Here is a 21,495-nt window from a genome sequence, read left to right as displayed (position 1 = left end):
TTTTATCATTGTCAGAACGGTACTCAATATCTTTTATGAGCTTTGCGTACATGGGATATGTATAAGAGTGTTATATAAAAAGTTCACTAGGCATTCATCTTTGTCATATGGATAATATATTTTTAGTAAATTGAACATAAAATGCCATGCTAACCATCCTGACAAGAAATGTTCTATAATTTTAAGATAATCCAAAAATAATCAAAGGGTGTGCACATGACAGTGGGTCGTGCTTGACGAAGCTTCTCTGGGTTGGGCTAAATAAAGGGGCCCGGCCCTTTGACACCTCTAAAAGGGTGTGATGAGAAGCAGCGCAGAGACACTCAAACTCTTCGACCAGAGATTTAAAGGCTGTAGTATTATCTTCGCTCAAAATGTCACCTTGAAAAAGTACTGTTCCCAGTCATAAATGTAAATTACATAAATAGAGCAATAACATCACAAAGCTTTAACCAAAGTATGCAATAATATAGCTCCAATAATCAAGTTACCGATGGTTATAGTTTAGCACTTACATATCAACAAATAAATAAATATAGAACACGGCAAAATGGAGGTTAGGTGAACTTTATAGCATTTATCTTTCATTGTTAAGGATTGTGTGCCGATCTTACTTTTGATTTGCTCGCTGGCGGTCTTCAAAGTGGATAGAATTTGAAAGTGCCAGTCTCCTGCATCATCTGGCAATTTGCAATTAGCTAGCCTGATGACGCTCAATATGGTCCAGGAAAATGATGTTAAGGATTAAATGATCCAGGTTGAATGACAAGAATGAAAAATAGATTATGGTTCAGCCTCAGAAGCAGCCTTTAAGCTCTCCTCACTTGGAAGTCTTGCGTTCACAATCTCAAGCTTAAGCGGTCCTTTTCTTGACCATCCATTATCCTTCTGTGTCCACTATGTCAACAGCCTTACATAAATAAGAAAATGGGTTTATAATGGTCAGTTGATCACAGAACACAGGCCATACGTTGCAAGATTATGGTGATTTTTTTTTCTTCCATTACCAATAGTCTTTGCAAGAACAAACCCCATCACTGAAACAGTGAAATCTGTTATTATCTCTCAAAATAATCTCCCTTCCCTCCAACTTAGAAATCATCTTTATAGCAGTGTGGCAATCCCAACACACCCTGAGGTTCTTCACCACCCTAATCACTGCCCCTACTTCACTAACAAGAAGGGCAAAACAAATGGCCAGTTTCTCACTATGAGTTCCAACCATCTCTTCCTTCTCCTCCTCTTCAACATCTCTTAGCACGCAGCTCTTGTCAGCTTCGTACCCAAGCTTTCTCATCTTGCTACCCAATTCTGCCAATAACCTATAGATATCATCTGATCTTTCATGTGATCTATCACCAACTATGAACTTGTGCATTTTACCTTTATATTCCACCAAACTCCATGCAGTTGTCTTCTTGACTCCCACTTTTCTCATTGATTCTCTAATTCTATCAACATCTTCCCACCTCCCTGCCATAGCATATATATTCGAAAGCAAAATATAATTTCCTGAATTATTTGGTTCAAGGTCAAATAAGTTATTTGCAGCAAGCTCCCCGAGTTCAACTCTTTTATGGATTCGACTAGCATTCAGAAGTGAGCCATAAACTCCCGCATGTGGCTCCATTGGCATGCCATCAATCAATCTTTTAGCTTCATCTAGTTGCCCCAATCGACCTAGCAAATCAACCATGCATGCATAGTGATCCACAGTTGGATTTTTTATTGAGTTAAAGACTTTCCATCCTTCATCTAATAATCCTGCATGACTGCAGGCTGTCAAAACACCAATAAATGTCACACGGTCCAGCTCAACACCTTCCTGCATCATCTTTGACATTAGTTCAATGGCTTCCTTTCCATGGCCATGAGCTGCGAACCCTGCTATCAAAGTGTTGTAAGAAACCACGTCTCTTGTACTCATTTCTTGAAAAATTCTCTCAGCATCCTTCATGCTTCCACATTTTGAGTACATGAAAATCAAAGAATTGTATCCTGAAATGCTCAGGTTGATATGGTTTGTGGCAAGAAAATTAACTGCCCAATTACCCAATTCTAAAGCCCCGAGATGTCCACAGGCGGAGATAACACTCACCATAGTCACTTCATCTGGTTTTGCTCCTTCAGTCTCAATCATTTCTTTAAAAAGGTTAATTGCCATAGCAGACTGCCCATTTTGAGAGTATCCAGCAATCATTGAGTTCCATGATACCACATTCCTTTGCAGCATCTTATTGAAAAGCTCTCTAGCTGAACTCACATCACCTACCCTCATGTAAGCAGAAATCATGGCATTCCAAGTAACAATGTTCCTACGCATCCCCAACTCATCAAAGATTCTTTGTGCAGTCTCAAGACTCCCACACTTTGCATACATATCAAGCAATGCAGTCTTCACAAAATAATTCAAATGGATCTGCCTCTGGTCAAGCATATTCACCAGTGAGTCAGCAAGGTAAGGATCACGGCGAGATGAGCATGATGAAATGACTGCAACCCATGTAGTTTCATCTGGCTTAACCTCAGAAGTGATCATATCATGAAACAACTTCAATGCCTCTTCTGTAAACCCATTTTGAGCATACCCTGAAAGCATTGCATTCCAAGAAACCACATTTTTCTCTGGCATTTCATCAAAATACCTCCTTGCACTTATCAAATCCTTCATCTTAGCACACCCAGAAACCATAGCCGTCCAAGTCACAACATTCCTCTCACTCATTATACTAAACAACCTACACACTTCACCTTTCAAACCCCACTTCCAGTATGCAGAAATCATTGAATTCCAATCTGCAACACTCCTTTCAGACATTTCATCAAACATTTTTCTGCACAGCTCAATCCGGCCGTACTTCCCGTAATAATCCATGACTGCGTTGCGTATATAACGATCCTCACCATAACCCAGCTTCACAACAAGGGCATGGAAGAAAAATCCCTTATCACCAAACGATTTGATCACAACTGGGTACACAAAAGCATCAGGCTTTATATTGTGAGACATCATTTTTTGAAAGAGGGACAAAACCTCATTGTGGGCGCCCATTTGGGAGTAGTACTTAAGCATGCAAGTGAAGAGGTAGACATTAGAGTTTGGTGTGGATTCGAAGATGAGACGGGTGTAGGAGGGTGGCGCGTTGAGGCGCGTGCAATGGGTGAGGAGGAGTGAAGCATAGTAACTTTGGTGGTGGAGGGAAATTTGAACAAGGTGAGCATGCAATTGTTTGAGTTGGTTTAGGTTAGTTAATTTTGTTGCTAGAATGCTCAAATGTGGCATGTTTTTGCAAGTCTTAGTACTATTTTGCTGGCTTAAGCTTCGTATATATATTTCAAGTGAAAGAGATTTTGCCCTAATCCCTATTATACTAATATTATATGTACTAATAATAATATAAATATATGTATAAATATTGATATATTATTATATGATTGAATAATATTATTCATTTAAAAATATACAAAAATATGATGATATATTAATGTATTTGTATTCATTAATATCTAATTGTTCATGTATGAAATGATATGTTTGTTTAATCATATGACATGTTTATATCTATACACCATAATATTGTGTCATTTATGGTATAAATGCATCCATTCCATTCCATTTAATTTTTTTTTATTAAATATATATATATATATATATATATATATATATATATATATACACACATTTGAATAAGAGAAAGTATCAATGAGATTAATGCATGTACATTCATTCAAATGCTTGATGTTTGTGTACTACAATGTCATTCACACCAATATTTTGAGAGTGGGATTGGACATTAATCATGTTAAAGGGTTGGTTTGTAGATTAATCTCAATTAGTCGAATTGTCAATATGATATATTAGCCATGTGATATCAACATGATTTCATATTAACATTATCATGACAATTGAACCAATTTGCCTTGATGCTTGAATTGTGAATTGATAGTATTTACTCAATTTAACATTAGGTCAACTAGATTCAATTTTTACAATGGATCTTAATTATGAACTCAAATCAGATTTAACATTGATTCTCAATTGGACCTAGAGATGTTAGTGAGTTAGGTCAAGTCATGTCAAATTGATCTCGATGTGTCAAGCCGATCCCAATGTGTCAAGCCAACCCGTCACTGACAAACTTTTGTATCAAGTCAACCCGACAAAAGCACATGGCTTAGGGCCCTTAGGGTCGTGCTCCCATGAGCTCATAAAGAGTTAACTCATGTACTTTTGTGGGTTGATCCACTAAATTGTATTTTTTTTTATATTTTTAATTTTTAATTAACATTTAATTTATTTTAAAAAAATAAATTTTTTAAAATATTTTTAATGGTCGTGTTAAACTAACATACAACTCTTATTTCACAGCCCAAAACATGATCGGCTAAGCCTATGAACTGACAAAATATGTGTTTTTGGGTGTTGGGCAATGTAGGTCATGCTAAAATTATAGGCCCACGATTTAACTCTTTTGACACCTTTACTTGGACCAACCAATCTAATTTAGACTTTAAATGAATGATTTACATGTATTTTACGGGTGTGTGTATGCCTATTCCAAATGTTTTTTGAAAGTAAAAAATTAGACTTCACTTGATAAGAGATTTGGGTAATTTTTTCAAAGACAAATCTAAAACGTAGAACTAAAGCCTAACTCATACAATTATAAAGTAAATTTTTCCTTTTTCTTGTAATGTGAATAATTCTGGTAGAGAAATTTTGCATGTTTGTTAATATAATTGTTTTACGATTTAATTTAGTTTGAATAATATTTTATTACTAAAATTGATTATTAACACGAACATAAATTACATGGAATATTAATCTAAATTTGGTTTGAGTGATCTTTTGTTATTAAAATTGGACAATTAACATAAAGATAAATTATTTTTAAAGATTAATTAGTATTAGTATAAATTGATATTGCATTTAGGTAAATTAACATATATAAATAATTCTTGTATTTAATTAGTAGTAATAAAAATATTGAGATATTATTTTATTTAAATACTTTTATTATGTTAAACAAAAATTATATAAGGTAAAATTGTAACAATATTAATATTATTATTGAAAATTTTTAAATGCTTAGAAAAATTACATATATTATTTGATATATTAACAAATTAAATAAAATAATATCAATAATAAAGATATATTGTTATATTAATCTCCTTTTGCTCAAAGCAAACCCATTTTTTTTATATCTTTAAACAAATAAAATAAAGTTTAATTAGCTACTATATTACCTGAAAATAAAGGTGCACTGGAGCCCTTTCGAAGCCCAAATATGATCAAAATAAGACTCAATGGGAAAAGATTCAACAGAATGAAAGTACAAAGCATTCATGCGGTCTTACAACAAGATATCATGATCCACCATCTTTCACTCTCCTCAATCTATTGCTAAATTTATGCAAAAAGATATAACATCATTAACCCAAAAACATTTCACAATTATTAGTAGAAAAAATAAAAAATAAAGTTTAAATAAATTATTTAATGGACCACCTACTTATATGGTAAATTAAAAAAAGAGAGAGATATGGTTGCTAATAGATATTAATTTCTGGTTTGTTATCATGTGATTGAATTCGTACATATCCATCAAGATAATGCAACAACACACAAACTTAATTTTGAAAGTTACTATTCATTTGGCATAACAATAATTTGTCTTCAATTTTAGCCAATTAAATGACTTTCAAATCATGCAAATTATATATCATTGGAAAAAACATTAAAAAAGATTTCTAACGGTATATAATATCAACTATAACTCAATCAATAAGACATTCAAAACTAGTTTCAAAGTTTGCTGACAAAAAACTGGGAATGGTAAAATCACACACTATGAACAATACTCGAGACATATAACACACGTTCAAGTCTTCACAATTTGGATTTCAAAGGTAACAAAAAAAATAACCAAGACATAAAGAAAGTTTCATCAATCTTGGGGTCTTCCACCATCAATCTTCCACCAAGAATGATTGGATAAAGGAAATGAGAAAAAAAAAGCCAACAAAGCTTTCTTCAAGTTTTCATTCAAAAAGCAAAAAAAACCCTTTTTACAAAGCATGACCACTTTATATAGGGAGTAAGTGACAACAAAAATATAAGTTTACATAGGTTTTTAATAAAAATAAAAAACTAACCCTTAATTCACTCTAAACTACATAAAATAAGTCATGTCATACTCTAAATAAATGCAATAAGATAAAATGTCACTATTATTTCCATAAAAGGTGGACTCTTGTCTCCACCAAAGCTTTTCTTTCATCTATTTTTGTCTAACTCTTCCAAATGGGCTTTGAGCACCTTTTTGGGCTTCAAAATTGAGTGATGGATGGATGCAACTTCACTTGGGCTTCAAAGGAGGACTTCTTAGGGTCTTTAAGACCTACTAGATCATGAGAGTTTTGGATGCAAGTAATAGCATTGCACGCATAAGCAAAGGCGGGCCAAGGTGGAAAAGGCAATGAATCTTTGGGCTTGCATGGAGCTAATTTTTTATTCTCAATGGTAGCTTTAGCCAAATGAAGATTTGATAGAGACTTGGAAGCTAGAGTTAGAGAAGTGGTTGAAAATACATCATGAATGATGTAACAAAGTCACTTAATCACATAATAACATATCAACCCATCAATATTTGTTAGTATTAGTTAGACATATTAACTAGGTTAGACCAGTCTGAGACACGGCTAAAAATCTCAATTCGAAAGGGTACAACCCAAAATTGTAACGTATCCTACCCAATCCATGGGCCTTTCAGGCTGTGTTGTGAGTCGATCTGACACTATAGTCGTGCTTATAAAGATAAAAAAAATATTTTTTTTGAATTAATTAGAAGCTAGAACGGCTTCTGCAGAAGCCATTCTTGCCTTTCCTACGCTAGGCCAACGATTACTAGCCGGACTAGTAGCCATTGGCCTTTTAAGAAAAATGTATTTATTTTTTGTTTTTTCTTCAAATTTTTCCCCATATGAATCTTCCTTCCCATACCAAAAATTCATATACAGTCACACTCTCAATCTTTCATTCTTCTCAGTCTCATATTCTCTCATCAATTTTTCATTTTAAAACTCTCTAAATTCGCAAATAATATTTCATTATATTTATAATTTAGTTTTTATTTTAATTTTGATAATTAGTTATTATTTTTCATAATTTCATTTATCAAAATATCTTTCAAATTTCATTTGAATATTATAGTGGTGGCATTAATGATATTATTGATGATCCATGTGGAGCAGGAGGAGCAGGGGCACCAACAAGTGAAAATAAGATAGCCACATGTTTGACAAGAAGAAAAAGAAAGTAAAAATTTATGATGTAAGATTTCTTTAGTCAAATATAAGAAAGGATCGAAGGAAGAGTAACAAATTGCCTTCGATATACTAAGACAACAAAGTCTTTAAGATATCATATACAGAAAATGACTGAAAGAAACCGACCCAACCCGGTCCGACACAGCCCACTATCGACTCTAGTATTAGTACATGTAGTATTATTTATAGGCCAAACGACTATTTCCCACCCAAAGTATTCTTTTATCTTAAATTTCTACTCTTTAACTTTGAAACTCTCATTTACACACCTATGAGCAGTTAAAGTTAACGAAACTTTAACCCTTTAAAATTTTATTTATTTTCCCTCTTAAATCCTAAGAACTAACAATTTTTCTCATTGGCCAAGTTTTAAAAAATGATATTTCTCCCTTAGAGTTTAGTTTGCAAACTTTGGCACCATCTCTGACGCCATCTCCTTTCTCTTCCTCTGGTGATCACTCTCTTACCATCTTCCCCTCTGGTCAATAATCTTAAACCTAATAGGAGGCAATGTTTCGTTGGGAACTCTCCGACAAAGATGAGATCTCTTATCTTTGTCAAGGAAGAAGAACAACTTTATCTTTCTGATAAAGTTGAGAGTCATTTTCGACGTCAATCGATGCCATCAAAACTTTCAAACTAAAGAAGCTTAGTCGTCGAAGGGAGAGAAGGCATTGGAAGATATTCATCATTAGCAATGGCGTCAAATTTAACACTGGAGATCTGGAAACTAAACCCTACGAGAGAAATGTCATTTTTTTAAACTTGAGTTAGGGAAAAACTTTTATTTTTTAAGGTCTGGAGGGGGGGAGGAGATTAAATTTTAGTTTATTTTTAATATTACAGATAAAATGATGATTTTACCTCTAAAATCGTTAATTTTAACCATTCATGGGTGGATGTTTAGAATTTTTAAAGTTAAAGGGTGAGAACTTGAGATAAAATGATACTTTGGGTGGGAAATAGTCCTTTGGCCTTATTTATATATTAATTTAGGTATAGTCTTTTCTCATATTGTTCTAGATTACAACTATGCCCTCATTTTTTAAAATTTGGGCAAATGTCCCCATGACTTTATAGTGGTTCTGTCTCTGTGTAAGATACAACAAGTTTCATTCAGTCGGATATACTCTTTAAAATCTATCCCTATCTTACAATATTTATCGCAATATTAAGCTTGATAATGCATGTTATTCATCCTTGGATAAACATTTTGTGACACATGATTTAATATAGGTAAACATGAAAAGTTGGATTATAAGGTAACAAGAAGATGAAGACAAGCCCTCAAATATGTTTGTGTTTGTGTATGCTTGTTTGCACTACAACTTTTATAAGAAAATTGAAAATGAAACCAACATTGCAAATGGGAAGTTGGTGATGGAATGGGCACATGAACACCTAATTAAATTAACCTTATATATTAGCTGGAAACCTTAGTTGAATTAGATAATCCAATAGACAGGTCTGAACCAATCACATCAAATAGGTGAAATTTTGAGTTTAGTAACCAACTCACATTTATTACACCATTGATATGTCTCCAATGAGTCTAGAATTCATGTCCTCTTATTTGTGTATCCTGCCTTTGTCAATAAGGCTAAATTTTGGAGGCTAAATTAACCACTTTTAAGCTTCCAAAATATGTAATTGACTATCAATTGTCGCCTTAATTAAGCATTGAAAAGTAAATTTGTAAGTGGACTCAGGGTGATATGCATCATATGTTTAGGGCTTCGATCAATATCCTAATCTCCATTATTTACAAATTTATGAATAGTACCTTATCAAAGATATACAATATCATCATTACTCTTACTCTTAACTTAAAGAATTAAAAAAATAAAATCATTAAAAATATCAATTTATTTTGTGTGTTTAAATTTCTATTTAGAAAGACTCATAAAAACAATACTAAAAAGACAATTAATCATTATATAACACATAGCTATATGTATGCAACATACAATGATCAGTCATGTTATTTACCTATAAATCAATAGAAAAGTATATATATAACTCTTTTGCATGAAAACAATGAGAATGATGAAACTTTTCAATTTTTTGATACATTTAATCACCTTTCATCTTTATCCTCAATAAATATGAGATCATTATCATGATATTATCAAATAAATTGATATATTATGATGTATGATGATGTGATTAAATAAATTTAAATTAAAAATAAAGTAAACAATTAAATTATTTAATGACATTATTACATATTTATTTATTTGTATTAATTAATTACCACCTTTTGCATAATTATTGTCACCTTGGGTTAAATAAGTCTGTAGGATCATAAAATGTTAAAATGTGTTTTGACACTTAAAAACAAAATCGTGATTAATTGTATGTTTAAAGCTACAATCTTTTGACAGTGGATTGTATTATTAAAATAGAGACAGTTACAATGTGATTGATTAATCTAATTATTTATTTTATTTTTAATTTAAAAATATCAAATTATATGATAATATATTATTTTGTTTGTACTACTATACACTCAACTGTTTATTAATTAAATACTATTATTTAAAAAGATTAGGATACTAAAAAAGATGCAATCCGTTATATATAGTGAATACTTTACTAATAAATATTATTCTCATTAAGAATTCAAGATGCTAAATAAATAGATTTCATTAAGTTGACATTACCGAATCTTTATTTTTATTCAAATAATATGAATAAATTAGTATCAGCCAAATATTATTTGGAGGAAAAAGATGATAACATTATACCATATGAATTGGATTGATGAAAATTTGATCTAATAGTTGTGAATGAAAATTATAGGATTTTCCAAAATAGTAAGATTTATTTCCGTAAATCACTCCTTGATGTAATAAGGACAGAAGACAGAGCATTAAAAAAAGAAGAAGTAAATCTCATCGCAAAGCACATAAAAAGCAGGATCAGCTTGAGAGCCTCCTTAGCTTTTTCACCTTGTTATGTTCCGAATAATGTAGAAAGCAAAGGACACATTTTTACACTCGAAGTTTCTCCTTTCAAAGCTCTTTGATTTGAGGCGCTAACTCAAAAATAAAATCTCACAAAAAACAAAATAAAAAATGAAACTTCTATGAGTAATGAGTCAGTGAGAATGTGAAGAAGAAAAGAAAATTTTTTTCCCTTTTCCTTTTTTTTTCTTTCGCTTAAGTTGAGCTCCACTGTGTCAGTTTCTTCTCAGAACTCTTAATCTGAATCTGTGAAAAGAGTCTTTGCTCCCCCTGTCTCTGCTTTTTCCTGACTACGGTTTCAATTTCTATGTTTTTGGTATGGTCGTAAGGACTCAATTTTTGATGGTTTTGTGTGTTTGATTGATGAAATGGGAATGTGGGTATAGTTGTGAAGTGAGTTTGGTTTGTGGGTAGTTTTTGTTTTTGTGTTGCTTTAATTAAGGATGGCTAATATCAGAGGCAGACTTCAGTTGAAGAGAGAGCTGACTCAAATAAAGAAAGCATCCAGGGTTTTGCGTGATCCAGGGACAACTTCATCGTGGAAGTCACCATTGAGTTCATCCAGATCTATAGCAGCAGCAGCAGTGGCCGCAGCTTCGGGGTCTGGCTCTTCTGGTTTGAAAAACAACAAGCAATTGGTTGATGAAAACACCAATGTGAATGTGAATGGGCGTGGGAAAGAGAAGAAAGTGTTTTTGTATAATTGGAAGAATCATAATTCCTCTAGTGAAACTAGTGCAATTGCAAGAAACGATGAAGCTTATCGTGTTGATGAGGATGGTGATAGTTTGAGTGATGCCAAAAATGGTAGTGGCGCTGGCGGCATTGATTCAAAGAGTGATTCTTATTTTGGTGATAAAAGGTCTTCTTCAATGATTATCAGGTGTAGGGATGCAAATCTTGTCTCTTTGGCAACTCCATCAATGAGAAGAGCTATGGAAGCTAAGAGGAAGAGTAAGATAACTAATTCCCGTTTAGATTCTTTATCTAGACATCATAAAAAACAGCTTGTTCTTGCTAGGAATTCAGTTAATTCTGAATTAAGATCGCGAACAGCTCATCTTTCAATTGCATTAGGTTTAGGCAGGGATGAGTCTGTTGAGCAATCTGATGATACTGAAGACTATAATTCAGAAGATTTATGTAAATATTCGGGGGCTTCCCCTTTGCTTTTAAAACCTAAGCATAAGAATTGTTCACATTCATCCTCTAAATTTTTGAGAAGTAGCAAGAAAGAAGACTCTTCTTATTCTTATAGTACGCCTGCATTGTCAACTAGTTCTTATAAAAGGTATGTTAATCGAAATCCAAGCACTATTGGATCTTGGGATACCACAACAGCAACATTGGATGATAATGATGATGAAATGGATGATAATTTGGATTTTCCGGGTCGTCAAGGATGTGGAATTCCTTGCTATTGGTCTAAGAGGATGGCGAAACATAGAGGGGTATGTCAGAGTTGTTGCACTCCTTCCCTTTCAGATACTTTACGGAGGAAAGGAAGTAGTATATTCTGTGGGAGTATGAGTAAGTATCATGAAAGAAGATGTTCATCTTCCAATTCTAATAAATGCAGAATAGCTTCTAGAAGTGCTCGAGGTATTCTGCCATTACTTACCAACAGCGGTGATGGGAGAGCAGGGTCTTCCATAGGAACAGTTCATAGTGATGATGAGCTCTCGACAAACTATGGGGAGCTTGATCTGGAAGCACTAAGTAGATTGGATGGAAGGAGGTGGTCATCAAGCTGTAGGAGTCAAGATGGGCTTGAGATTGTGGCTCTAAATGGTGGAGGAGAAGAGGATGGTATGCTTGAAAACATAAGGAGTCTGAGCCAGAAATATAAGCCAATGTTCTTTGATGAATTGATTGGGCAGAATATTGTGGTTCAGTCTCTTGCAAATGCTGTTTCAAGGGGAAGAATTGCTCCTGTTTATCTTTTTCAAGGTCCTCGAGGGACTGGGAAAACATCAACAGCTAAGGTCTTTGCTGCAGCTCTAAATTGTCTGGCTACTGAAGAAACAAAGCCATGTGGTTTCTGTAGAGAATGCACCGATTTCATCTCTGGAAAAAGCAGGGATTTCTTTGAAGTTGATGGCACTAATAAGAAAGGAGTTGACAGAGTTAGGTACCTTTTGAAAAACCTGCCAATTCAGCCCCCATCAGCTTCTTCTCAGTATAGGGTGTTTGTTATTAACGAGTGTCACTTGTTGCCCTGTAAGACATGGTTGACATTTCTCAAATTTCTTGAAGAACCTCCACAGCAAGTTGTGTTCATTTTCATAACAACTGATATTGACAATGTGCCCCGTACCATACAATCACGGTGCCAGAAGTATCTCTTCAACAAAATTAAAGACAGTGACATTGTGGCCAGGTTGAAGAAAATTTCTGCTGAAGAGATTCTGGATGTTGAATCAGAAGCATTAAATTTGATTGCTTTGAATGCAGATGGTTCTCTTCGAGATGCAGAAACAATGTTAGACCAGCTGAGTTTACTAGGAAAAAGAATAACTGCATCTCTTGTGAACGAACTTGTGAGTTTTTCAACAATCCTGTTTTAGCATGTTTTGCCTCAATTTTTGTTTTTAACTTAATTGAGAAAAAAATGGGTTGAAGAAACAATAACTATTTATGAGAAAAATAAAAGAAATTCTAATGTATGGAATACTTTTCTTTTCATACTCATTTAGTTGTGCATATAGATGGTTTTAACTTAGTAGTCTGCTGTCTTCTCCACAGGTGGGGGTTGTTTCAGATGAAAAATTACTGGAACTTTTGGAATTGGCAATGTCATCTGACACTGCAGAAACAGTGAAAAGAGCCAGAGAGTTGATGGACTCTGGAGTTGATCCGATGGTTTTGATGTCTCAACTGGCCAGCCTTATAATGGATATCATTTCTGGGACTTACAACATTGGTGGAAGGAGCTGTAAGTATTATCCACTTAGCTATTCTACTGTTGTTTTTGCTAGAGGACAAGCACTCAAGAGATCACTAATTCATTCTCCAATAGGGTCACTCTGTTGCATTTGAGATAGCATTGAAAACTGTGATACTTTTAGGCAAATCTCATATCGATAAAATATGGAAGAGATGTTGGATTTGTCTGTATATCTCACATTGCTTGGGGATGAGAAGTTTTGACTAGTTAAATAGCCTGTAAACTCTTTAAGCTATCATAAAGTGTTGTGGGTTGCAAAACCCAAAAGCAAAACCATAACAGATTGTGTGTCCAAAGTGGATAATATATTGACAGTAGGTCGATTTATTGGGCTAGAGATGTTACAAATGATTCTCAACGGGTGTATGTGATACTCTTAGACAAATCCCACATCGGCAAAACACGAGAGAGATGCTAGGTCTGCTCAAAAGCAAAATCATGATGGATTGTATATTTAAAGTGGACAATATCTTAACAGTGAGCTGATCTATTAGATCAGAGATGTTATAAAAACAATCTATGTAAAGTTTTATGGAATCATCACGAACAGTATATCATTATTGTCATAAATTGATAACCTCCTTTCAAACAAGGAGAAAAATTCGATTCCTTATTATTGGTGTTTAAAATTTTAGGAACTAGAATTCTGGCAAACCATATTGTTTTGCATCTGTAACTCTATAACTTTAGAAGGTGAGTTTTAAGTAATTACAATTTGCCTAAATGTATATCTTAATAATTGTCATGGATTTGTTGTCAATTCTGGCTTTTGATCGAATGTTCATCAACATTACACTTAGAACGTAGGATTGTTGACCATGATTACTTATATTGTATCTCTCATTTTTTTTATTTAGCCTTAATTGGAACAAGACAATTCTGCTGAATTTAAACCACTAACATTACATAGTCATTCCATGGTGTAAAATTAGATATCTAATTTAGTGCTGCTATATCATGCAATGTTCTGTTTTTGAATCTCTGAGAAAAAGATAACGTTCTCTTCTCCGATATTTTTTAAGTACTCTTTGAGTTTGCTAACTTCCCTATACTTTTGCCTGTACATGGTGGTATAGTACTGATTTGAATGGTTGGGATCATTTTCCAGTAACTGAAGGGGAGTTGGAGAGGTTAAAGCATGCTTTGAAGCTTCTTTCAGAGGCCGAGAAACATCTAAGGGTTTCAAGTGAACGCTCAACATGGTTCACAGCAACTTTATTGCAACTTGGTTCAGTTCCTTCTCCAGAACTCTCTCTGTCATGTAGCAGCGGAAAGCAGAGCTCTAAAACGACTGAGGAAGATCCTTCAAGTGCTTCAAGAGAAGTTACTGTTTACCAGCGGAAATCAGGGGTGTCTCAAAATATACATTGTGATTCAGCTTCTCCTGCTTCTGTACATGAACAATTAATTGGAAATCACATCCATCAAGGGGCATTATTTTCACAGATTGATGGTCATAATTCTTATTTCAAGCCAGCACATAGCCCATTCAAGGATAGTGGTGCCTTGGTTTCTGCAAATGATAGTGGTGCGGTTGGCAATATGATTATTACATGCAGAAATTCAGAAAAGCTAGGTGATATCTGGGCAAAGTGTATTGAAAGGTGCCACTCAAAGACACTGAAGCAGTTATTGCGGGCCTATGGAAAGCTTTTGTCTATCTCTGAAGTCGAAGGTAAACCCATAGCCTTTTCAGTGAAATTGAATTACAAAAACACAAAATAATATATTATTTAGATGTGTGTATGTATCCATTCTCTTATTATTATTTTTAATTTATAATAAAAGTTAAACTCATTTCTCTTGAACATCAAGTAGCCACATAGGTGCTTCCCAGTAATCTTGGTAAAAAGATCTTGCTTTCGTCTAAAAATTCAATATTTTGGTGAAATCGTTGTAGTTCTATTATCTATGCAGTCACTGTATAACAATTTATTTTGGTCCTCTACATAACTGAATTAATGATGGATTCTTGCTAAAATATAACCTCTGTAATGTTTAAAGTTCCCTTTCGAAAGTGCTGAAGCCAAATTGTCATAAAGCTTTCTATCTGATGACACCCTATTAGTTTTTCCCACATGTTTTGAGTTTTGGATTTTTTTGTGAATGAAGATGGATCTCACAGACATATGAAGTGTAAAATTCTAACTAATATGGCTTCTAATTCATAGAGTAACATGAGCTGTGGTCTACAGTGCTTTGTCAACTGTAATATCATCAACTCATTTAATTATGGTTTAAATATAAATTTTAATTGTCAAATAAGTCTTAACATAGTAGAAAGCAGCAAAGCTGCAGATGTTGTGTTGTACAAGAAATGAATGTTAGAGGACAATGTATGGTTCCCATAGTTTAATGAACACTTGGGCTGCAATTGTTTGCAAGGGTCTGCTCATCTGACTTTCATAGTATTTTGTCATCTTTTGTACATTTCATTTCCTTTTTCATCTCTGATTCCCTCTTAATGGTTCTTGCAGGTGTTTCAGTTGCCTATCTTGCGTTCGGGGACGGGGATATTAAATCTAGAGTAGAAAGGTTTTTGAGCAGTATCACCAATGCAATTGAAATTGTCCTGGGAAGAAATGTTGAGGTTAGAATAATCCTTTTGCCAGATGGTGAGGCTTCTATAAACAGTGAATCTTGGAATGATCTACCAAAAGATCTGAAGCAGACACAAACAACTGAAGCAATTGAGAGAGAAAGAAAGGCAATTTGCTCAAATGCAAATGGTAACTATTCTGATTTGGACTCACAACTGATGCCCCACAAATTATCCAGAGGAAGTTTTAATGAGTTGGAAGGTAAAATTAAAGGCTCAGAAGATTGTTCTAATTGTTCTCCATTTCGGGCTGGAGCTTTTCAATCTACTGGTGGATCATTGAAGTTGCTGGCTGAGGGCAATTCTGAACTTGGTGGTACAAAAGAGAGGAGGCTCGAGATTCCAATGCACATAATAGAATCCATTATCCGTGAGCAGAGGTTAGAAACTGCTTGGTTACAGGCTGCAGAGAAAGGCACAACTGAATCATTGAGTCATTCGAGACCTGAGAGGAATCAAGTACTGCCTCAGGAGGATTTTCATCAACAAAATCATATAGAATCTACTCTTTCATCAGCACTACCATCCAAGCAATTGGAAAATGAACTACATCAGGAACTCAAAGCTTTGAAGCTTGAAGATGAAAGTGTGCTTCATAAGGACCAGACCGGTAAAAGGAGTGATCATTACCCTATGTCGCCAAGCTTATTACATGATAGCAACTTTATGGGAAATTTCAACAAAGAGAGCGTGTAAGTCTTTCACTTTTGTATATACTAATTGTACTCTTTATGTATGTTGCTGTCCTCTACAAAATCCTATACACCTCAAATGATTGGAATAGTGTAATCATTGAAAACTTGTTGAACTACCTGCTAGCGTGTTTCCAATACCTAGTTAAATGTTCATTCTGCATTTTCGCTTCTTTGTGTTAGAATTATTATGTAAGACAACGGGTTTGTTTTCCATTTATGGTATGGCAGTAATTTCTCCCAAATGTTTAATAGCCTTGGGAGAAGCACATTTAAGTTTTAAGAAAATTTCTTAATAGTGTGATCTGAACTAATTGTTTCTTGTGTTCATGAAATCTAAGTAATATGATGTCATCTTTTTCTTTAGAATTCAAGAAAAAAATATTGACTTTTGTATGTGGGCTGTATTCTATTTATGCTGAATTCTGGTGTTTCTTTTAGGGGATATGAATCAGGTTCAGCAGCTGGAGGTTGCAGTGGGCTTTTCTGTTGGAATAATGGAAAACCTCCTAAGGGGAGAAAGGTATGCTATCCCTTTCACTGTAATTCCGTCTTTTTAAGTACTTTGAATACCTAAAGAGCTTGTTTTTGCTGTTTGTGAATTAATAGGTTAAAGGAACCCCTGTTCGACCACGCAACAGTGGACGGTTTTCATTATTTGGTGAATGTGCAAAGAAAAAGGAAAGTGAGAGCAGACCAAGAAGATAAAATAGGAAGTTTAGTAGTTTGGAGTTAAAAGGCCTTTTTGTTTTCTTACATATATATATATATATATATATATATATATATATATATATATATATAATATTATTCTTTTGTGTACTTATTTTCTAGTTAAGTCATTCTTCAATAAATGAAAAGCTTATGTGGTTGGACTACTGCATTTCTTTAGCTCCAGCGGCAATGATCATAACAAATGTGCGGTTACGTTGAATATACAAATGGAACTTTACTTTGATGGGGCATTTGGGGTGCTTTGCTTTGAAAGGGTGGTTTTGAATTGCATTCTTCGGAATGATAAGAGACTGCTTGCGCAGATTTTGGAGTACTTGGGATGCTTATCTATCTTATGATGCTTAGATGTCTTTATGGGCTGCTACAATTGATTTTTTTTTTTTTTTTTTTCGGTTTGGGAGAACAATTATTTCCCACTCTGATTTTTGCCTCAATCCTTAACTTTAAAAATTACACAGGAGAAATTTATTAATTTTTGGGATAGATCACTAAAAAGATAAAAATAACTTTGTTTTTTAAGTTTATTAAAACAAAATAATACTGATAAAAAAACTGTTGAATACACTTTTCACCTTTAGTTTATTTTAATTTTAAGATTAATAATTATAACAAAGGTAAATTAGAAAACTTAAAATGGTATAATCTCAGTTGAATTACACCAAGATAGTGGGATTTACTCGAAATCATTTTGGTGTGGTTTTAGTTGAATCGCTTTGAGATGGTGTAATTCAAATTTGCACAATCTCAGTTTGATTCAACAGGAATTGCATCATCTAAATGAAATTCTAATTGAATCGTATATTTTTGGTGCAATTCCAACCGTAATTTCAACTATAATCGATTTTATACATTTATGTAATAAGGATAAGGAGACTGGGAATTGCAGAAAGTGAATCTTTTCTCTTTTATTGCCCTTCCTTTCATTGTCTCGTTACGTCTTTTCTCTATGCTTGCCAAGGGTGAACTTTGCACATTTATCCTAATACAAGGCTTACAGATTCAAAATTATTCTGATGTGTAGTTCAAACTGAATGGAAGAGTGAACACATAAAGATAAAGAGAATGGACTAGACTTTATTTGCAGGCGATCACATATTCAATATTCTCTCTGCAAGTAACAAATCATCCGGGATTGTAACCTGCATGCCAAAAATATATAAAATCAATGTGATCATTCTTCTCATGCATAGTATCTTGATTTAAAAGGTGAATAAAATGTGTGGCATCAACCAGCAAAACTTCCTGGCGGCTCCTGAAATATTGTGACATCAACAAGTGTGCAAAGATTAATATGTACCTCCTTAATTGTAGCTTTGGAAGGAACACCAAGTACAGCTGCTCCAATAAGCCAACAATCCTTGAGCAGTTGATGAACGCAATAACACTCATTGTCCAGTCCAACATAACCATCTTTTTTCCCTTTTCCACTTTATTACTTGAAATTTAATCGGACATTGATTATTGACAATTAATTTAGCATATAAAAATTGAAAAATATCACAAAACAACTCAAGCACTTGTACAACGAAGTTTTCCTATCCATACCTTTGCTACATCCCCAGATGTTACCAAAGGTCTTGCAGAGTCATGGATGCAAACAAGCTCAGAATTTGAATCAGTTGCCTGGAAACAAAAGTATTATATGTTGGTTTGAACATATTTACCATCAGTAATTAAATGTATAAATCAGCCACTAATAGCACAGCAAGCCATCAAGTAAAGGAAAAGAATAAGTAGATAATGTCCAATGGAACGATCATATGATCAACATACAGTGTCTTGGCAAACAATTGATAGCTTCTGGATAAAATGAGAGCATCAGAAGCTATTCAAAAATAAGTATAACAAGTGTAAGGCTCTCAAATTTTAGATTAGGAGACATTCTGTTCATCCGGCTGATGAATAACATGATCATGGCAATTTAGTCCACAAAATAACCAAAAAAGCAAGTACATGGTATGACCAAAACAAACTTTCTTAATCAATGAGCATCATTCATGTACCTGAAATCTAGTGTATACAGAATCCTGCCTCTCATTCTCAGGCAGTGAAAATTTAAGGTCTACACAGATTTTTTTCTTTGGAGTCTAAAAACAAAACCAACAAATTAGTTTAAATATTTGCAGTACTACTACAAACTCAAAGCAATGTTGCATAGAGATATACAAACTTGATTGAGCATGCATATACAGCAGAGTGTAGAGTGCTCAAGTGGGAGCACAAACACACACACAAGTGCGCACGCGAGAGAGAGAGAGATGAAACCTTCAAAGATATCTTGGTAGGATGGATCACAAACTACAACAATTTCCTTCAATTCAGGCATGTGTGAGAAAGTATAGAAACTAGACAGGAAAAGAAATATAAAGCATGTGTCAGTTTCAGCAAAAAATGTACATACCCTAGAGTTCACCTAAATGCCAAGGGCATTTCTAGTATGTGCAAAACTGATCCATGAACCAAATTAGGAAAACTGAGATAACAAACAGTACGGACACCTCTCACATCATGGTTGATTCTTCACACTAACTCTAACAAATGGGCAATTCATTCTAATCAAGAGTAAGACTAATGCATCAATTTAATTATCTATAAACAGGTCACAAATAATTATATCTTTTTTTCTAATCAAAACAAATCTTCCAAAAGTGACCTCTTGACTAATGCAAAGCATATAATTTGCTGGCCTGTTTTATGATTTGCAGATATTTAGTTACCATGTCTCACAAGTAAGTAGATAATGCAAGGCTGGATGTTCCTCAAAATGCAATAATGCTGTACAAGTAGTTCAATTTATTGCCATTTACCTATACAATGCAATTGGATGGCCCAAGAGTGGTAGATACTGCTTTGGCATGCTCACCTATTTAAACAAACATAACAAAACCATCAGCCTAAAGTAAACGGAAACTTGAGCATATAATATGCACATGCATACCAATTATGCATATAAAAACATTAAAATTATACATACACATACACCAAAATGTTATTACATGAAAACAGAACATAACAATCATGTAAACAACATGAATATTAAATGTGCGCATCTCTTGATACTGAATACATACCAACATATTAATGATTTTTTCTTGGGTAACTCTGATGAGAAAGAAAAAATAAATGAATCCAGAAAGTAGAATAAAATAGTTTGTCAAGTAAAATCATGTGCATTGCATCATCATGATTATATCACAAAGAATCACATTGTCCAAATTTACATCAACTGCATTGACCTCATAAGTGTCACTCAAAAGATAACTTATCCCCTTGGTTGCCATAACCAAGGGGATAAGTTATCCAATTTAATGAAGAATTAGCATGAAAGTATCGATTTTTAGAGAAGCAATTCCCTAAGAACTTAACAGAAAAAGGTTGCGGAATATGAATTCTGCAGTCAGACAAGATTTAACACATTAAACGTAAAGTAAACAGATGAAATTAATATCATGTTTATAGTAATAGACCCAGCTTCATATTGACATATACAATAATAAATTAACAACAACGAGATATTCGAATGATATACCAAATGCTAAAACACCCTTTTCTTCATGTAATACAGGAAGAAAAATTCAATTTACACCAATTCTCTTGCCCTTCCCTCCAGCCAAAAGAACAACTGAGACACTTTTCTCCTTCACAACAACAGAACTCTGTCACATTACAATAAAACAAAAATGATGCAATATAAGAAAAAATAAAATAAAAATCCAGTATAATCTGCTTATTTTTTGTTCAAATTTTGGGTATGAAAAAGTGGCTAATGGTAACTATAACATTGTTACATATATCGTTACTGGGCTGTATCAGAGGAAACCCCATTAAAAAAATGAACAAACGAAACCCACATTGCATATAGCTTCTAATTGAGATAAAAATACTGAAAATCAACTAATCCCACTTACATTATCAAGTTTTGCGGAACAAATAAGTCTGGATGGGGCAATTCTGACCTTTCTTGAGAAGCCAAAGTTTTTATTTTTAGGGAAATTATAAAAATTAGCCAAAATTAAGGGGGTCTAAGCGAAATTGCCAAAAAAATTAAGGTTTAAGCAAAAATGCCCAAGTTTTGTGAAATGATGAAACTGCCCTCATATATAAACACAACAAATTTCAACACTTCCCACGGTCATTTTACTGTGCAAATTCAAAGAAAATTCAAACTTTCCCCTTTCCCACGGTCATCCCATGATCGAACCTCATTTACCCCGATTTTCTTGC

The 21,495-nt window shown here is 33.8% G+C and overlaps 2 protein-coding genes and 1 long non-coding RNA gene across 5 annotated transcripts; 1 reads left to right on the top strand and 2 right to left on the bottom strand.

The window, feature by feature from the left end:
* Positions 1-452: 452 nt before the first annotated feature.
* On the bottom strand, positions 453-3,319 carry LOC123193219 (pentatricopeptide repeat-containing protein At1g14470). Its single transcript, XM_044606055.1, has one exon. The coding sequence runs from the start codon at positions 3,281-3,283 to the stop codon at positions 1,004-1,006; it is 2,280 nt and encodes a 759-aa protein (XP_044461990.1). The 5' UTR covers positions 3,284-3,319; the 3' UTR covers positions 453-1,003.
* A 6,974-nt stretch (positions 3,320-10,293) lies between these two features.
* Positions 10,294-17,433, top strand: LOC123193218 (protein STICHEL-like). The gene is made up of 7 exons (XM_044606054.1): positions 10,294-12,838; positions 13,044-13,233; positions 14,354-14,920; positions 15,723-16,536; positions 16,978-17,059; positions 17,146-17,305; positions 17,342-17,433. Exons 1-6 carry the CDS (start codon positions 10,742-10,744, stop codon positions 17,242-17,244), a joined length of 3,849 nt encoding a protein of 1,282 aa, XP_044461989.1. The 5' UTR covers positions 10,294-10,741; the 3' UTR covers positions 17,245-17,305; positions 17,342-17,433.
* Positions 17,434-18,151: 718 nt separating this feature from the next.
* Positions 18,152-21,258, bottom strand: LOC123193579. Of its 3 annotated transcripts, none has more exons than XR_006497105.1 (6): positions 21,180-21,258; positions 20,079-20,134; positions 19,537-19,616; positions 19,275-19,358; positions 18,569-18,894; positions 18,152-18,410 (listed from the first exon to the last, which is right to left on the bottom strand). It is a non-coding gene; the product is annotated as an uncharacterized LOC123193579 (long non-coding RNA). The 3 variants fall into 3 exon arrangements; XR_006497103.1 differs by lacking the exon at positions 21,180-21,258 and adding an exon at positions 20,801-21,156; XR_006497104.1 differs by lacking the exons at positions 19,275-19,358; positions 21,180-21,258 and adding an exon at positions 20,801-21,156.
* Positions 21,259-21,495: the final 237 nt, after the last annotated feature.

Source organism: Mangifera indica, chromosome 12, assembly GCF_011075055.1.
Source record: "Mangifera indica cultivar Alphonso chromosome 12, CATAS_Mindica_2.1, whole genome shotgun sequence".
NCBI classification, from domain to species: domain Eukaryota; kingdom Viridiplantae; phylum Streptophyta; class Magnoliopsida; order Sapindales; family Anacardiaceae; genus Mangifera; species Mangifera indica.
This window is presented reverse-complemented; position numbering and strand designations above follow the sequence as displayed.

Coding starts and splice junctions, on each gene's coding strand:
- LOC123193219 (XM_044606055.1), bottom strand. CDS start 3,283: ATGCCACATTTGAGCATTCTAGCAACAAAATTAACTAACCTAAACCAA.
- LOC123193218 (XM_044606054.1), top strand. CDS start 10,742: ATGGCTAATATCAGAGGCAGACTTCAGTTGAAGAGAGAGCTGACTCAA. Junction 12,839..13,043: donor CATCTCTTGTGAACGAACTT/GTGAGTTTTTCA, acceptor TCTTCTCCACAG/GTGGGGGTTGTTTCAGATGA. Junction 17,060..17,145: donor AACCTCCTAAGGGGAGAAAG/GTATGCTATCCC, acceptor GTGAATTAATAG/GTTAAAGGAACCCCTGTTCG.